We start from the raw sequence: 18030 nt of genomic DNA on the forward strand, positions 1-18030 counted from the left end.
TGGGCAGACTGGATGAGGGTGGATTAGGGGCTGTAAATTCCTTTGCTCCAGGTGTTGCATGCTTCTTTGAATTTACCTGCACCGCCCCCGTTGCTTACCTGCAGATGTCTGCCACAGAGGGGCTTAACTGTCTGCTAAACAATAATGTAGCTTGTCTTTAGGTGTGTGGGAGAGGTGGAGTTTGGCTTCTGAAGTGTGATGAACAGATGAGAACATTTTGCAAGTAAAGTAAAAAAGTAGAATTTTGTAAGGATGGGAACAGGACCAACATCACTGCATGGCTCCCCTGACTCAACACAAGATTTAGGATATCACCTATGTTGAATCATCTTTATGCACTTGAAAGGTGATTATGGAAACCAAAATTTACATGGAGCTTTTCTCTTTATGAGCTGCACCTCCTTATAAAACATATAATTCGACTCCTGAGAATGTTAATGACTATCCAGTGGACACCTTTCTAATACTGCTAGTAAGTTGTAACTTGCACTGGTGGTCTCCAATGTAGAAAAATGTACAAGTGCTTTTTGTAATTTAACTTCATGCCAGAAAGAGATACCATTTCCTTTTTGGAAATTAGTGAATATGATGCAAATTGGCACTCAATAAGAGCCAAGTTGGAGACAAACTGAAAATACATTGTTCATTCTATTAATGATATTTAATTTGAAAGGTATACTAACAGACATGTTAAATGAGGACATTAAAACAAAAGTAAACTGCTGCAGATATTGTAATTCTGAAATCACAAGAGAGGATGTTGGCCTAGCATTGTAAATGGAGAGGGAAGCAAGAAGTAGTTTTTAATCTACAACCCTTCTTCGGAGCTGGAAGAATTTGAAATTTTGGAAGGAGAAAATGGGTTAGAAGGAGCAGAAATGATAAGGTGGAAGGCAGGAATGATTAAGTGACAGAAAGAATGATGGTGCAAAACAAAAGGAGTGACAGTGGAACAAGTAGAGAAACAAAATGGGAAGAACAAGCAGTTATCACAGAACCACTATTGGCACCTGCAATCCAAAAAAGCAGAGCGCTGCTTATGATCTAGTGATCTCGGTATTGAGGCGAGACGTGTGTGGAGCACCAAAGGTAAAGATAGGGTGATTGTATTGTTGAATCTCTCCATTAAGTCCATACACATGACCTTGAGCTTCCAAGTACTTGCCATATTAATTGTCCCCTCGCTTATAGGCCTGTCTGTCCTCAGACTCTTACACCATTCCGATAAAGCTTTACACAAGCTTATCCGGAGAATCAGCACTTCATCCACACGTGATGTGACAGTGATAATCGTGTCACAATGTTTCAGGTAGTAAGCACAGGAGGAAGAAACAGTCGACATTTAGAAAAACTTGAGCTTTATTTGAAGGGGGGGGTTCATATGTGCGAGAGATGCAAAACATTCTAGTCTGCATTTTAAGTTTGGATGCAGATGTATTTTTTAGAAAGATGGAAAATCATACTTTTTGCTGTTTAACATTCTCCAAATAAATTGTTCCTTACCCAAACACACCTTTTTGGAATTGTTTCTATAATTGAATTACTGTTAATTTATTTTCTTTGTGGACTGCTTGAGGGGAGGGCTGCACATGGAGTAGGATTACAGTCATAAAGTAGGAGGGATCAGTAAATGAAGAGTACAATCCAGTCCATTTATAAAATGGTTACTTTATTGAGGAGCAAGAGCTAAGGAAAATATCATTATATATTCATTTATTTTCCATTGAGCAACGATTGTTTTCCTCTCCTGTGTCCTCCTGAAAACATTATATTTATTCACATGCTGAATGCTGATCTGCTGAAAAGAGTCCCATTGGCCTACTGTACTTGGCAAAGCCTGGAGTTGATGATTGAAAACAATACAAAGGGCATTAAGCATCAAGAAACTGACAGGGAAGAACATTAGGCCAGCCTGCAAGCAGGCCTTCAATTTGCACAGCCAATGTAGTTGGCATAAATGATGGGATATATCATCTACATGTCAGCTCCAGCAATGTGATCTGCCTGAGCTTACTGGGTGGTCTGGGAGATAATAATGTATTATAATGTCTGCCTTGGGCAACCTCACCCCCTCCTTATTCACTTACATCAGACTGCTGTGACCTTTGGAGTCTCCTTCACTTTAATGTTTATGTGGAGGAGGGGAGTAGAGGTGGAGGGGGGGCATATTTAAGGGAGGGGGGGGTTCTTGCTTCAAATCCTTCTGTGATTTAATATTTTCTTTGGCTAAATACAGGGCTTTGGTGAGGTCTGGAAGTGGGTTGTAGTACAACTCACTTAAAGCTAGAAATATCTTGGTTAGAAATCAGAAACTGCTGTTCTTTGAATACTTTGCCTGAGGCCTGGGGCCTACAGTGAAGCTATAGGTTTTCAACTGCGTTTCATTCAGATCTTAAAGGGATACTCTAAGCTAGTAGGCAGTCTGACAAGACAGCACAGGAGTTAATTAGCAGAACAGGAAAGCAGGAAACATCAGCAACAAACACATTTGATGTTATAGAATCATATTTGGGAAGTTAAAAGCTCTAGAAAGAATGACAGATATTGTGTAGAGGTACCTCTCCTCCAAGTATTATGGCAGAAAATAAAATATTCATGGTGAGCTGTTGACTTTATCAATAATGAAGGCCACTTCCCTCATCCCACTAACCTTTGTGGCCTTTTCAAAGTCATCATTCTGTAGATTTCAAAATCTGGGCAATGATATTATAATATTATTAATATCTCCATTCCTTGCTCCTTACAGGCTGCAATAGTTGTGGTTTTTAACTTTGCCATGGTGCTCCTCATTTTTCCTGCCATCTTAAGCTTGGACCTTCATCGACGGGAAGACAAAAGGCTGGATATTTTCTGCTGCTTTTCCAGGTGAAGTTTGCTCTTATCATAGAGTCCCTGGGTATGATCAGAAAGATGAAGATAAAGTAGAGATTTGTGCCATTACTTGTCAAGACTAGATGGAGGTGAAACTGGTCGAAGGCCGTCATCAAAAGTGGGCCAACTGCTTGTTTTACGCCATTCCAAAATTCCTTTTCTATTGATCCACTGATACAATGTATTATTTGCTGCCAATTCACTGCTCCCTGAAACAGAGATTCACCAGATTCACCTCCTGGTAAGATCTTGACATTGAATAAACCATTGAAGAAGGGGAGAAGGGAAAACCATTCACTAAGTGGGAAGTTCTCTTAACACCTGATTATTGAATAGCTTGGGACACATTGTATACCTGAGTTTTAAACCAGGGGATGGTATGTGGCTGCTTGTGAAGACTCTTATACCTGTAATTATGAATAAACTCATGGTCTGGACACCATCATGAGTCAACCACATGAAACATTTTAGACACTGGCATCCACCATAACATCTGTTACCTTCCCAAGAAAGGATAAACGTGGGACAAAGCTGCTTTCAGCCACGAAAGGGATATGTGGGAGTGATTTTAAGGCCATAATTTGACTTCAGGAATTAATTCAGGGGATAGTTAGAAACCATTAACGTTTAGTTCTCATGGTTTCTGATGATCAATGAATTCCTCAATAAAATTACTGGTTCATAATCGTTCTCAGGCATGCATTGTTACTATTCAGTGTTGGAATACACATAACAATGGATAATGATATAGGCATAGGATGGATTACATGGGAATATATATTTTGTTTTTCAGCCTCTGCTCAACTAGAGTGATTCAGGTCCAACCACAAGAGTTTGCAGATGGGAATGATAGCCATAACTTTCACCCTTCTCTGAATGGAGGGCCAACATTTACCCACAGCACCCAGATCACCACCACAGTTCAGGCCTTTACCCAGTGCGATCCCACTGGGCAGCACATTGTCACCATCATTTCTCCAACATCTCAGATCTCTTCAACTCCTTCCGTCATTGTGCCTCCAGCAGAGCACATTGGCTCCCAGGGAATGGACCCCACTAGCTCGACTCGGGACTTACTGGCCCAGGTGGATGAGGCAAAAGCCTGCAGGAACTGTGTTCAGATGCCCTTTGTCAAATGGAACTTAGCGGATTTTGCACGGGACAAGTACGCTCCACTCCTTCTTAAGACAGAATCCAAGGTAAGTAATTTTCAACTATTTGTCTTTATATTACTTTAAAGATCATGGCCTAGAAATGTAATCTTGTAGCTCTGATCACTTGACCTCGGATGGAGTGAAACACAGTTACGACTATTTTATGGTTGTTTCACACCACTCTAGAAATTTAACAGAGCCCTTCCCAGCATGAGTCACACTTCCTTGTCTGAAACACTTTCAGTGATGAGTGACGTCATACCCAGAGCTGGGAAAATTAGTCCACTTCCAGGATAACCATGGAGATACAAGAGACCGCGGATGCTGGAATCTGGAGCAATGAATAATCTGCTAGAGGACCTCAGCGGGTCAAACAGCATCTGTGGGCGGAAAGGAATTGTCAACATTTGGGATTGAAACCCTGCATCAGTCACTCGGGAAGATCACTGTGCATGGTTTTGTACCCTGCCATCCATGACCTCTTGTTTTCGATTACAAATCTCATTCCTTGCTTTCTTGTCTCCCTTGAAGTCTCCTAGGCATGGTAGGCTTGTTGCTCCCCTGGAGAAATTTAGTTCAAGGACAAAGAATTCTAGTGTATCACCGCAGGGCACCCAAAAAAAATCTTCAAATCATAGTCCTGGTTAGTATTCTCACTTGCTTGGCTCTGTAGCCTGTTCTGTCTGGTTTACTGGAGGAGCCACTGAAAGAAACATCTTATAAACTCTCCAGTCTTTTTCTCCTTATTAAAAGTTCAGCGGCAGTCTGAAAATATGTCACGTTTTATAAAAACAACTAAAACCTTACAGCTCAGGTTAAATGCCATGTAATGTACTCTGATCTGAAACGCTATATATTTATTCATTCATTCATGGTTTTACTTTTACAACCTAGATTGTCGTGTTAATCCTCTTCATGGCCCTGCTTGGGATGAGCCTTTATGGAACTACCATGGTTCATGATGGACTGTACCTAACAGACATTGTACCTCGTGAAACCAAGGAGTACAATTTTATTGAAGCCCAGTTCAAGTATTTCTCCTTCTACAACATGTACATCGTCTCCATGGGAGGGTTTGATTATGCTGTATCCCAGAAGTTGCTTTATGATCTGCACAGGAGTTTCAATAGTATCAAATACATTGTTCGTGAAGAGAATAAAGAGTTGCCAAAAATGTGGTTGCATTATATTCAGGACTGGCTAAGAGGTAAGATTTCAAAGCCTCCCTTTCATATTTTTTGTACACAATTTAATTGTGAGCAGTTAAGTATGTAAAAGTTTGCATGGATAATATCAGCACCAGACAAAAAAAGCAGTTAGCTTGGGCATCTGAAGGTGAAATGCAGAAACTTGAAACAGACCTCCATTAGTGGTTTAGGGTTAAAGATAATGCACCATTATATAATAATCTGCTCCTAATTTTCTTGTTCGTATATCCTCTGCCATAATTTTTATGACATGAGCTTTTGAATTTAACATCCGATAATTACAACATTGCATGGGGTACTTGAAGTGGGGTCTGGGGTTCTGAAGAATAGCATAGGAATGTATACTTTGGGGCCTTATACATACAAAGTGACAGTCACTGCACTTCAAAGTAGTTCATAGCATAGAAAGCATATTGAGACATTTCTGAGACATGGAAATGCGAGTCTTTTTCTTGTGGCAAACCACAGCTATAGGGTATGTATGACGCTGAACTATTAGAACCCTGTGAAGTTTTATAGCAAGTAAGCTAGAAACAATATGAATTGTTTGACACCCTGTCTTCTATCATATGGCTGACGTAGAAACAGAAAAGTAATCATAATCTTATATGTAGGTGGTTGTTGTGTCAGGAGTGACAGAGTATATTGCAGCAGTTCAAGGAGGCAGCTCAACACCACCTTTTCAAGGGCAACAAGGAATGGCAATTAAATGCTGGTTCAACCTGCAAAGCCCACATCCCTTGAATGAATATTAAAGAAGTATTATTGCAAAGCCTAGTGATGCTTCTTTAGTAATGTGAGGGATCTGGAATTAACTTGCCAATCAGGATGTTAATTATTTTCATGATTTCAACTAGCTTTATTCCATACCACAGAACCGCACATTTAATTTCATTTTCGGTAACTTTCCTTCTCAAACGTTTACTCTGGTTCCAATCATGTGTACTTTGCTTCCCACTTGCCCCTATCTTGTTAGTGTCCAGATTTTGAACTGATAAGACAATAGAAAGTTCTCTGCATGTGACATAGCTTGTTTAATTGTCAGAGGGTCTTTTGACACTACCATGTTGAAAGACCACATATTTTCTACAAAGTCAAAGAGATGATCTTAAATGAACCTGGTACAGTTAATCGACCCAAACTTGCAATTTCTCATGGTGGTTAGACACACACGCACCTTGAGATTCAGACATGTTGAGCAAAAGATGACAACATGCCTCTAATTGATTAGCTTGTAAAAGAAATGTTAATCGCAACTGAATTTTCCATTGCAAACCAATGCGTAGGACACTATCTTTTCCCAACCTGTTAGATCCCAGTCATAGATCGGCCAGAGCTGCAAGGACGATTGCACATAACCTTGAAACTCTGATGAATATTGCCGTCTCTCCAAAGTTATCGCATTCGTTGGCTGATTGAGCACTGAGAACACTTGCCCTTTAAACTTCTGATAAAAAAATGCCAGGAAAGTCTATGCAAAATGCTACCATGTTCTTCAATCAACCTGTAGTTTTATTCCTTTTCTGATATTTTTTTTATCTAGCTCTCCTGCTAGTAGTTTAAAACTCATGTGCACTCTCCTCTATCATATCTATTTCTCCACCTTGCCTGTAAAACGTCTGGAATGTCTTCTATTTTAATGCAAGTTGTTTATGCTGAGGCTTATACTTGATCTGCTGTATCTCAAACTTTGGAAATGTGGTTTTTCAATGTAATGTGTGTTGCTTTAAAAAGATTGAGGCAGACACAAATGACAAGGGAATTACATCATGATTCCACAAAGAACACTTTAGTTATGGTAATAATTAGCAAGACTCATTTGAGTGCATAACTTGAAGAGTTTCAGTGCTACTAAGCTGCTATATCTAGTTATTTCTGACTCCAATAATATTTAGTAACTTTTTTATTGCAATAGGAATTGGATTGAAAATCTGAATGTAGATAATGGGAAGCAAAAGGCTCTTATTTTGACATCCCTTTAATTATGAAAAATCTGGAGTGATTAAATGGTACTGCAGTAGCATTGAGTGCTTATGTTAGCAATGCTGTTGAAACAATGATTGAGTAAATGCGCACACAGCCACATGGGTGGTCTGACAAAGTCAGACTGATGGATCATTTTTGATGGATAAATGTGAGAAAGGGATGGATGTAGTGAGGAAAAAACGGAGCTTTATATGTTATAAAACTGAATTTGTTTCTTTGTCACTTCGATAAATCGACTGATGTATCTTTTCAGGCAGCAATAGAGGCTTACTTTTTCATGGTCCTTGTGAACTGAAGGAACATATTTACCTGCTACGATCTCCTGCAGTGTTAGAGAGAGTGTAGCTTGTTAGAAATATAAAAAGGCCTTTCCTTCTAGAATCAGTAAGCTTAATGTAAAAGCAGCTAATATGGATGAGATAAACACATAAGCATACTAAGTGAAAAACAGGATTTAGGATGAAAGGTGCACAAACATTGAGTGAAAGCAAGACCGAAAGGCTTTGATTCCTTCACTAGGGGAAATGTGGTCTTTTCATGACTAACCTGCATTTCAGTGGCACTGTCATAGGGTAATTGACATAGCATCTACTACTTCCCACAGTTTGTTGTTTATCCCAGAGCAACAGCTTGCAATTATATGGCACTCTCATCATAATAAAGCGTACCAAGGTGATTCACAGGAGGGAACTTTTACAATGTCAGAGTAAGACAAAGAAGATCATATTAAAAAAGCCTTGGTCAAACAAGCTGGTCTTAATAAGTTTCTTAAAGGGCAGGGTGGGGAGTGGAGAAGAGAGACGTTCATGAGGGATTTATGGGACTTCAAAGTTGGAAGCCAATGGTGGGCAGAAGGAGATGGGAGAATGCACCAGAGGTTGGAACTGGAGAACCACAGTTCACAAAGGGTTGGGAGCTGGAACAGGTTGTAAGGGAGGACTGATGAATATACTTTCCAAGAACAAAAGGTAGGCACACCTGCCTAAAGAGAAAGAAGTTGGGGAAAGGAGCACCCCCAGTGTGAGAGAACTCCTCAGTGTAAACAAGTTGTAGAGTCGTCCTTCATTTCCAATTGGCACTGATCCAGCTTCCATCTAAACATGGAGAATGGTGTTTTCTATATGTGTGTGGTGTTTCAATTCACAGTTTTAATTGTAATGATATACAGCTGTGACTTGACAATCTGAACAAATTGGTGGGTGGCATGTTGTATTGGGTTATGATGTCTTGAAGATGATGGAGCCCAATTTCTGTAGAGTAGTCAGATACATTGTGTAAAATTGGACTGGATTTGAAAAATTTCTGGATCACCAAGTGGGGAGGGTTTAAGTCCAAACTTTCAGACGTACTTAAGAGGTTTGAAGTTGGAGCAAACATCCAAAATACACTTTAGTCATTGCATGCACAACCACTGTTAAGGAATCATTGAGTATTTATATCTCAAAGAATTATTTTTAATTTTCTTATTTCATCTAAAGAACAGTTATCATTTCAATTAGAACATATCATGATTCAGTATTGTCCATAAATTTGTGATTTGGGTATTCAGTTGATTTAGTATTGCTTTTTAAGTTTTGCAAAGTTTAAAACTCTGAAAGAGTTACCAATTTATCTCTCTACAGCTATGGTTGATATAGTGATGCCTGATGACAGGAGATTTCTTGATAGAGTCATAGAGCGCTTCAGCACAGAAACAGACCCTTCAGCCCATCTAGTCCATGCGAGCCTGGTTTTCTGCCTAGTCCCATCTACCTGCACCGTCTACAATGCACTTTCCATTGGCCCATGTCCTTCCCTGAAAGAAATTGCATAGACAGTACCCTAACATTTTCTTTCCACTTCCCACACAAAAGCATATGATTTGTTGTCCTCTTGGATATATTCGTAGCCAATTTCAGGGTGACACAGTGGCTGAGCTGAGGGAGGCACAGTGCCTCAGCCAGCAGAGTAGCTGCCTTCAGCAACCCAGATTAAATTCTGACCTCTGCTATCTGTGCAGAGTTTGCTTGTTCTTTCTGTAACTGTACAGGTTTCTTCTGGATGCTCCAGTTTTCTCCCACATCCCAAAGATATGTGGGTTGATAGATTAATTGCCACTGTAAATTTACCATAGTATGTGGGTGAGTGACAGAATCTGGGTAGAGTTAATGTAAATGTGGGTAGAGGAAAAAGAGACTGGTGTAGGTTTTGAATAATGGGTGCTTGATGGCTGGCGTATTCTCGGTGGATTGAAGAACCTGGTTCCATGCTTTAGGACTCTGGAAGTACAGTCCAGTTGCTTTGCAACTTATCCAAATTGACTGAGGAATGAAATGAACTTTCTTTAACCCATTGTTAACCACACTTGTGCTGCAAAGGAAAACAAAAATAGTGTCACAATACAAACTGTTCAGAAAGTTTTCAAATCAAAAGAAATTTTGCCTTTTGAAACAAATTCTTTGCTTCTGCAGAGGTGCACTCAGAAGTGATTGGGACAGATGCCTTATTTTTAAATGCAAACGTCGCAGAGAAGTTGGAGCAACAAACAATCTGCTGGAAGAACTCAGCGGGTCGAGCAGCATCTGTGGGAGGAAAGGAATTGTTGATGTCTCAGGTCGAAACCCACACTTTCAATCCTGATGCGGGGTTTCGACCTAAAATGTCGGCAATTCCTTTCCTTCCACATGTGCTGCCTGACCCACTGAGTTCTTCCAGCAGATTGTTTGTTGCTCCAGATTCTAGCATCTGCAGTTTCTTGTGTCATCACAGAGAAATTGCAGTCTTCAAAAGACTGTTCTCTTGTGTAGTTTGGAAATAGATCTGAACATTAAATCCTGCATCTCAATTTTAAGTCAGCTTCAAAGGAGAATGAACTAATCTCTTGCAACTGACAGCTCTGCGCTATGCTTGCTGATAATTGTTGAAAGATTTGAGTGCTACATATCTAGTACATATCCTCATCAACACCTTCCATTCCTCTTCAATGTCTTTTTGAAGTGTTCTTAATATTTTTTTCCATGTGACCTACTGCTGAAAATGTGTTAGCTCCTGCTTTGTTCTAGACTTTCCCCTATGGAATTGGTGGTGCTTTCTGGTACCAGTAAACAGCATTGTACTGAGACATTCATCAGTGAAAACACAGCTGCCTCCCAGCTCTCCTGAGCATGGAGTACAGAAATTTTCTCTGAAGACTTGAATTCCCTTCAGGGCTGAATTGGACGGGGTGTGGGTGGGGGGAAGGGGAAGGGGGAAGGGAGAGCAGGAAATACAACAAAATGCTTTTTTCTTTCCCGAGTAAACCTACTCGTATTACATCCTCATGCCTTGAGGGTTTGGGTTGATTGCGTTTGTGAGATTGAATGACAAGGTGTGTTTACATTTCAGCAGAATTGCTCTGCCAAACACCCAACACTTTACCAAGAACATGCATGAGGTCGGATCATTATCCTACCTTAGCCCTGTAATTGAAGACACTCATTGGAATCTCTTTACAAGGCTGAAGATTAGGATTCTTTTACTATAGCTTTTTTCAAAACTTCCTTCAAGTGAATTGGTATTTTTATGTTTTTTCCAAGTGCTACTGTTACAACAACACTGATTTTATCACCCTCCCTATCTCTCTCGCTCTCTTGCTCACTCTCTTGCTCTCTCTCTCTCTCTCTCTCTCTCTCCCCCTCTCTTTCTCTCTCCAACACAAATGCACATGTATTCTGTTCCCTTTACAAGGTACTTTTATTTCAATTTACCTGTCTGCAGTTCAAACTTAGGTTTGTTTGTTTGGTGTCCAGGTGGAGGCAAATCCAATGACCACATCTGGAATGCCTAAACAGACAACCTACTACCACAAGCCTGTTCCACTTTCCCCTCTTCAGGCAAACTTCCGTTACCTTTTGCATTCAGGTTCTGAATCACAATCACTTACACGTACAGTGTCATCAGGCTAACAAAGTAAGCTGTAAAAGTGCAGCATTTTGCTTGATTTTTTTAAAAATTGCAAGTTTGTCCTTAATGCTGTTGGACCAATTGTACACAGGTGTTCTAACAACATGGCCAATGCATCTCATAACTGGCTAGCTTTTTGCACTACAGTCTGACATTAGGAAGACATGTTCATTCTACACAGCTTCTCTCAGCTCAGACAGTTACTGAGAATGGTTAGTATCCTCTCTGAAGCTTCTGGTAGCTAGAAATCCTCAATCTTTGAAACCATTGACCTAAATCTCCCAAGAGTCTCACCAACAATTTTTTTGAACCCATGTTGTTGACAGACAGTGGACAGGGTTTCAGAAGTGAATCTGTGCAGATTTGCATTAAAAGAGGCAAGTCTTTGAGGGTCTCTGGAACCATCCCATCCCCTTCTGAATTCTTCCAATTAAAAAATCAAGTAATTTAACCATAATAGGCAAATCTATTTGGCTGAAAGAATGTCTTTTTAAGGAACAAAATAGGACATCCATTTCTTTTTGTTTTACAATAGTAGTGAATGCAAATATCAGATTTTTTGTTTTCGTATACCTCTTTCTTCACAACCAGCAGAACGATTGCCATATCTTAGAAGATTTAACTGTATAATAAGCTCATAACATGACAACAGATGATACTTCACTTTTATACAACTTGAACACCCAACAAGTCCTGTGCTAGCAAATTTGTCACTCATCCACTGCTATTTGCATCAAAATGTGCTAAACCTCCGATGGTGCCCTTTAATTCCACTTTTTTTTGGGGAAATAATTCACCTTGACTGAGATCAGGAACTCAGCAAACTCTGAAGTCATTGGCACATGTAAAGATTTTATTGCTCGGAGCATCGGAGGCACAGATCGATAGAACTAGCATGAGGAAACAAACACCCAGATGCAAAATAAAAGTGAAATAAAGATGCTTGAATGTTCAAAGGGTTTGCCAGATGGAGTTAACTGGTTTAAAAAAATGCCTCTGTCACAGCCATAACAGATTGAGCAGACTGGTGCTTTTTGAAAAACAGTATATCCTTTTCTGTTGGACCACACAGGATATCATTGAACATTCTAAAAATAAAAATTAATTTTGCAAACCGTGCCCTTTAATACACTCCATGCATTCCCAGATCTTAATTGTGGTTTTTTTTTCTGTGATTTTAAATTAATGCTTTGAAATGGGTTTCTTTTTAAACCACTAAATGGTGGAAACAACTGAATTGTTCAGAAAAGTTTTCCTTGAATCATTCTTTTGCAGTATGGGGCAAAGCTTGATGCTCGTCAGAGTGAAGGATGTCAGTGGGGACACAAGAGACTGCAGATGCTGTAAACTGGAGCAAAAAACAAACTGCTGGAGGAACTCAGCGAGTCAGGCAGCATCTGTGGAGGCAGAGGGATGGTTGTCCTGAAACGTCGAACAGTGATGGGGGCTGGTGAGGTGGGGGGGGGGGGGAAGGATGACTGAAGCATCGGATTAGCACAAAATAGATTTCTCCTTAAATTGCCCCAATAGTATATTAGTGTATTGCAAGAGAGTAGACAAACTGCACTTGGGATCCTGTTGCTGTCTAAACATTACACTAATAATGTATTAAAGGTCTGGCATGGTAGTGTATCGGCAGGCACAGTAGTGTAGTGGTTAGCATAACGCTATTACAGCGCCAGCGACCCGGGTTCAATTCCCTCCGCTGTCTGTTTGTATGTTCTCCCCGTGTCTGCGTGGGTTTCCTCCAGGTGCTCTGGTTTCCTCCCACGTTCCAAAGCCGTACGGGTTAGCAAGTTGTGGGCGTGCTATGTTGGCGCCGGAAGCGTGGCGACACTTGTGGGCTGCCCCCAGAACACTCTACACAAAAGATGCATTTCACTGTGTGTTTCAATGTGCATGTGACTAATAAAGAAATCTTATCTTCTTGCATATGCCACAGTTACTTGCTGCAACACATCCCTTTTAAATTTTACCCATCAGTTTTATGCTGGCACTCATACCAGACAACCCTCTGGATCATATTGAGCAATGCCATGGGAGATTTCCCAGCATGAGTTTATGTACATAGTTACTTCCAGAAAGTTAGTGCTGGACAGGAAGACATCAAGGGTGCAGATGAAGTGAAAGTGAAATTTATGGATAGACTTTTCTCTTCAGGGCCATAATCCAGTGGAGTGGACCACATCTCCCCTTACAGAATTTGACTAGCTTTTGCTCCCCTGAATTGTCATATTACAATTAAGCCGATTTGTATAATGGATGAGTGATCCATTCAGCCAGATTATTGCATAGCTGGTGAAGAGGAAAATCTACCCTGAGGTAATTTATTGCTGCTACTTGATATACCAGTAGCAATATAAGGAAAAACTCCTATACCTGTTAACTTTTATAAAACTACCCTGGACTTGGTGGCAATTTCATTTCAAAAGCCTCATTATAGTTGGAAGACTTTGTAGATAGAGTTTTGACAATGATAAGGTTAAAGAGTACTCACCTAGGGATGTTTGATTGACCATATTCCTCTTGCATGATGCTGGGTTCTTCAAAGGATTAAAGGATTTCCAACTAGTTGTAGAAGGGTAATGCCAACCCTTCTCATGTGCAAATATCTTCCTCACCCAGGGCTACAGGCAGCATTTGATGAAGACTGGCGGACAGGCAAAATCACGAGGGAGAGTTACCGTAATGGTTCGGAAGATGGTATCCTTGCCTATAAATTACTCATACAAACAGGAAGCAAGAAGGAACCCTTCAACTACAACCAGGTGAGCTTTTAATCTCTCTGCATGAGCTGAATTTAGGTGGCATAGAATTACTTTCTCCAGCAGCTGAAATTTGTCAGCAGGAGACCCATTCAGATTACAACAGAAATAAAGGATTGCAGATGCTGGAATCCAGATGCAAAACACGATGATGCTGGAGGAACTCAGCAGGCCAGGCAGTATCCTGGCCTGAAAGAGGAAATATCGCACTGGGATTGAAGTTGGTAAGGGCATACACCCAGGGCAAAGTGGAGGGAGCATTATTCCAGATCTATCTTGTTCAGTACCTGATGTGAATACAATATTGGTGAGGGTCATGCTGTCACTGTGAGCTCCTAGAACTTGTTGGAAACCCTCTTGGCAGTTGGAGAGATTTCTTTTCAGACTTTCATCCCCCAAATTGTCTTTGTTTTGTTTTTCTTTGGTCTTCTTCCTGACCCAGGAGATTATCAAGCTCCTGTTGGGGCTGATGACAATCAGTGTCATCATGACTGAAGTGAAGTCTTGTCCTGCTCATCGTGATTATGTGTTTATATGCTGCAAACATAAGGAACATCTTCTGCTGCTCTCATGCATTCTTTACTCCCCCCGTACAGATTCTACAACAACACAAAAAAAAACTACTCTCTCACCACTTAAAGTCTGTGGACAAAAGTAAAATAAGAAATAAAAGATGTCAAATTGTGCAGGAGATGGCTTCAATATTTGTGATCCCATATTCACAATGTTCAATCATTTGAGAATCTCTTGGACTGATTGGTGCTCAAGTGTGCTGCTAGACTAGTTTATCATGTCCCACACAAGGTGCAATGACTGTTTCCCCATCTTTGTTATAGTTGTCTTCAAGGCGGTTGGTGGATGAGGATGGGATCATCAATCCTGATATCTTTTACATCTATCTCACGGTATGGGTCAGCAATGACCCTCTGGGCTATGCTGCATCTCAAGCTAACTTCAACCCTCACCCACCTGAATGGATTCACGACAGATATGACACAACTGGAGAGAATTTGAGAAGTAAGTATTGAGAAGGGTATCAGAATCTGTGTATAAGTGAGTAAAGAGCATTGCTCCAGAAGAACTTTAGAATATAACCCTGAGATGTACCAATAAACTTCTCCCAACATGAATATGAAAGAAAAATTCATCAATAGAGTGAATACAAACTCAGTTTGCGAACCATTCCCATTTGGAATTCCAATTTCCCTTGTTGCAGTGGTTATTTTGAAATGAGTTAATCTATGGCTTATTTAACAATGACACTCTTTGCACATAGAATCATCACCCTTCCTGCTAAGCATGCTGGAATTTATTTTTTAAGTAAATCTGACATTGTCCATAATGTCACCATGGAAGGAAGTGGCTCCATATACCTCCTGAACATGGAGACAAACAGCCATTGCTTCAATACCAAACCGCTGGAAAAGTAGTGGCAGCAATACAACGGTGTAGCAATGCCCTGGTGTGATAAGGCACTTGTACTTCCTTTGAGTGAAACCTATCCACTGAACTAAGCCACTGAACTGATGCTGAGGGAGAACAAACTCCCTCAGATTATTCTCACGTCCCAGGTATAGCGAGTTAAAACTGAGGCTGACTGCACCAGGTGATGGAACAGGGTGGCGTGAAGAGACCCAAGGGACCTTGAGCACAGCTGGAGTCTGGCAGTTTCAACAGGATTCTGCTGACTGTTTCAGCTCTCATCCTGTCACATCAGTTTTGCCCTCTGGCTGGGTTTCTCCACTGCTGCAGTGCTGCTAAAACTTCTTTGCCTAATTAGCATCCAGCACCTGTTGTAAGCAATCACAGTTAGCATCTAACAGCCTCATGACCCACTGTGGAGGTCACCTGGGCGTCCACTGACCATACCAAATGGTCATGTCATGTCTACAGCTCTCAGTTGTTCCATATGGCAGGCATACCAAATCTAAGCTCTGACAGCAAATCCGTTTTACAGCACTCTCACCCCACCTATGCTTTCAAACAAACTATGCTTTCAATATGAAATAAAACTACTGAGTCCATTTCACTGGTACCATATAACTTAAAAGTGGAAGCAATGTGAATGAGTTACGGTCTGTGGGAGATTCTGTGTGGAACTCACCACTTCCAGCAAGATGATCTTTCCAATGAATGTAATCAACCGCCATGCAGCTTCATAAAAGGTAAGTGTGGACCTTTCTGTGACTCTCTGAAACAGTGCTGCATGGATTCTTGGTGATGTTGCTACCACCTTTACAGCAATGAAATATAATTAACATAGGGTATGCAATTAAACTACAGTGAAGAGCAAGAAGGAAAAACCTTCTCCATTGGGCTATGTTGTACAGTTTCACAGATATCACCAGTGATCCTGTTTAAATTTTCACCTCATTTAACAGTCTTTCTCCTCGCCTTTTTACCCAGTTCCCGCTGCTGAGATGATCGAGTTTGCCCAGTTTCCTTTCTACTTGACTGGCCTGCAGCAGACCTCAGATTTCATCGAAGCCATCGAGAGCATCAGAGCAATCTGCGAGAAATTCTCCAAGAAGGGAGTGCTCAGCTATCCCAATGGTTACCCTTTCCTGTTCTGGGAACAGTACATTGGTCTGCGTCACTGGTTTCTGCTCACCATCAGCATTGTGTTGGCCTGCACATTCTTGGTCTGTGCTCTTCTGCTGCTCAACCCTTGGACTGCTGGCATTATTGTAAGTGTCTCTCACAAATAACAATTGTGAAGGTCAGGCACAAGGTTTGCAAGTTCCTGATAAATTATTTCTTTCAAGTTTACTTACACTATATTCAGACTCTGATGTTCTCAAGCATTCACAACAAAAAAAGAACTTTTTCCATTGTTGGTTCTGGGTCGAGGACTTGTACTTTTCAGTTTTGTTTTCTTCCATATTTGCTAGTGTCTTTTTTGTTCTCTTCCCCCACATCAAGCGTTAGCCCAGTAGGGAGGTTGCACAAACAACTATCTCCCCGTCCTCTTCATGTGTTTCAGTATTATCTACTACTGGGGTTGGTTCTTGAGTACTTTTGCCTTGAAATGTCCAAGTCATAAAAAAAAACTGAAAAACCTAAAAGGGAAGCTGTGTAATATTAAAAAGTACAAAATAATGAGCAAAACAAACTATGCTTTCAATATGAAATAAAACTGAGTCCATTTCACTGGTACCATATAACTTAAAAGTGGAAGCAGCATGAATGAGTTATGGTCTGTGGGAGATTCTGTGTAGAACTCACCACTTCCAGCAAGATGATCTTTCCAATCCATTGGTGAATTACACAGTGGGGATTCTTCAAGTTTAAAGCTAAAACCAAGATGTGGAACTCTATTTAAACAGACTTTATTATGTTGAGTGCTCTTTTGCAAACACAAACATTTCACTTGGAATATATTTGTAGTATTGATCCTGTGATTCGTGGATTGTCCAGTTGTGACTAATATCCTCCCTTCAACACCTTTAAGTAATGATTTCAGGGTGCTGAAAGTATTTGAAATGGAAAGATCAACTAGCTTCAACACAGATATTGACCCATATATACACACCCACACAGATTCTCTCTCTCTCATGTACTCTCACACATGCACACACACATGCGCACACAGAATAATCACAATGGCTCAACATTTTATCTACCCAGAAGCCAATATTTGAACATCTCAAGTTACCAGACAAAAAGTTCTATAATCTATTCACAGAGTACATTGTTCAGTTTCTTTATTACTAAATCAACCTATGCTTTAAAAAGGAGTAGAAGTAGACAACATGAACTCTGGAGAAATACAGCATGATACTTTAATTTTCATAACCTTTCTAGTCTCTAAAGAATCACTGACAGTTGCCAATAAATTAAATTGTAGGGGATATTGTTCAAGGCTTATGGAGTACAGTGGGAAGTAATCTTTTAAGAAAACAGTGATAAAATAATCAGTGCTCAAGGGACCCTCACATCCCTGTCTGTTGAATTTGGGGAAAAAGTAGTCCTTGGCTTGATCTTCATGTGATAAATCAATCCATCAGCAGCTGACAGACTATGGCAGCAGAGGTGGGAGGCCTATTGGCTGGGAGGGGGTCACCACAAGGCCTTTTTCCAAGGCCCAGTGAATAATACCATGAAAAGTAAACCTAGCTTTAGGAG

General features: G+C 40.5%; 1 protein-coding gene across 1 annotated transcript in view; it reads left to right on the forward strand.

Moving 5' to 3' along the window:
• The window catches only part of ptch2 (patched 2), a 95927-nt gene that overhangs the window by 61696 nt on the left and 16201 nt on the right, over positions 1-18030 (forward strand). Inside the window, exons 13-18 of the mRNA XM_052010630.1 lie at positions 2747-2865; positions 3665-4070; positions 4920-5232; positions 13766-13908; positions 14742-14922; positions 16312-16592. Of these exons, the coding sequence (XP_051866590.1) occupies positions 2747-2865; positions 3665-4070; positions 4920-5232; positions 13766-13908; positions 14742-14922; positions 16312-16592 (1443 nt within the window). The remainder of the gene's footprint in view (positions 1-2746; positions 2866-3664; positions 4071-4919; positions 5233-13765; positions 13909-14741; positions 14923-16311; positions 16593-18030) is intronic.

This window comes from Pristis pectinata, chromosome 3 (assembly GCF_009764475.1).
Source record: "Pristis pectinata isolate sPriPec2 chromosome 3, sPriPec2.1.pri, whole genome shotgun sequence".
NCBI classification, from domain to species: domain Eukaryota; kingdom Metazoa; phylum Chordata; class Chondrichthyes; order Rhinopristiformes; family Pristidae; genus Pristis; species Pristis pectinata.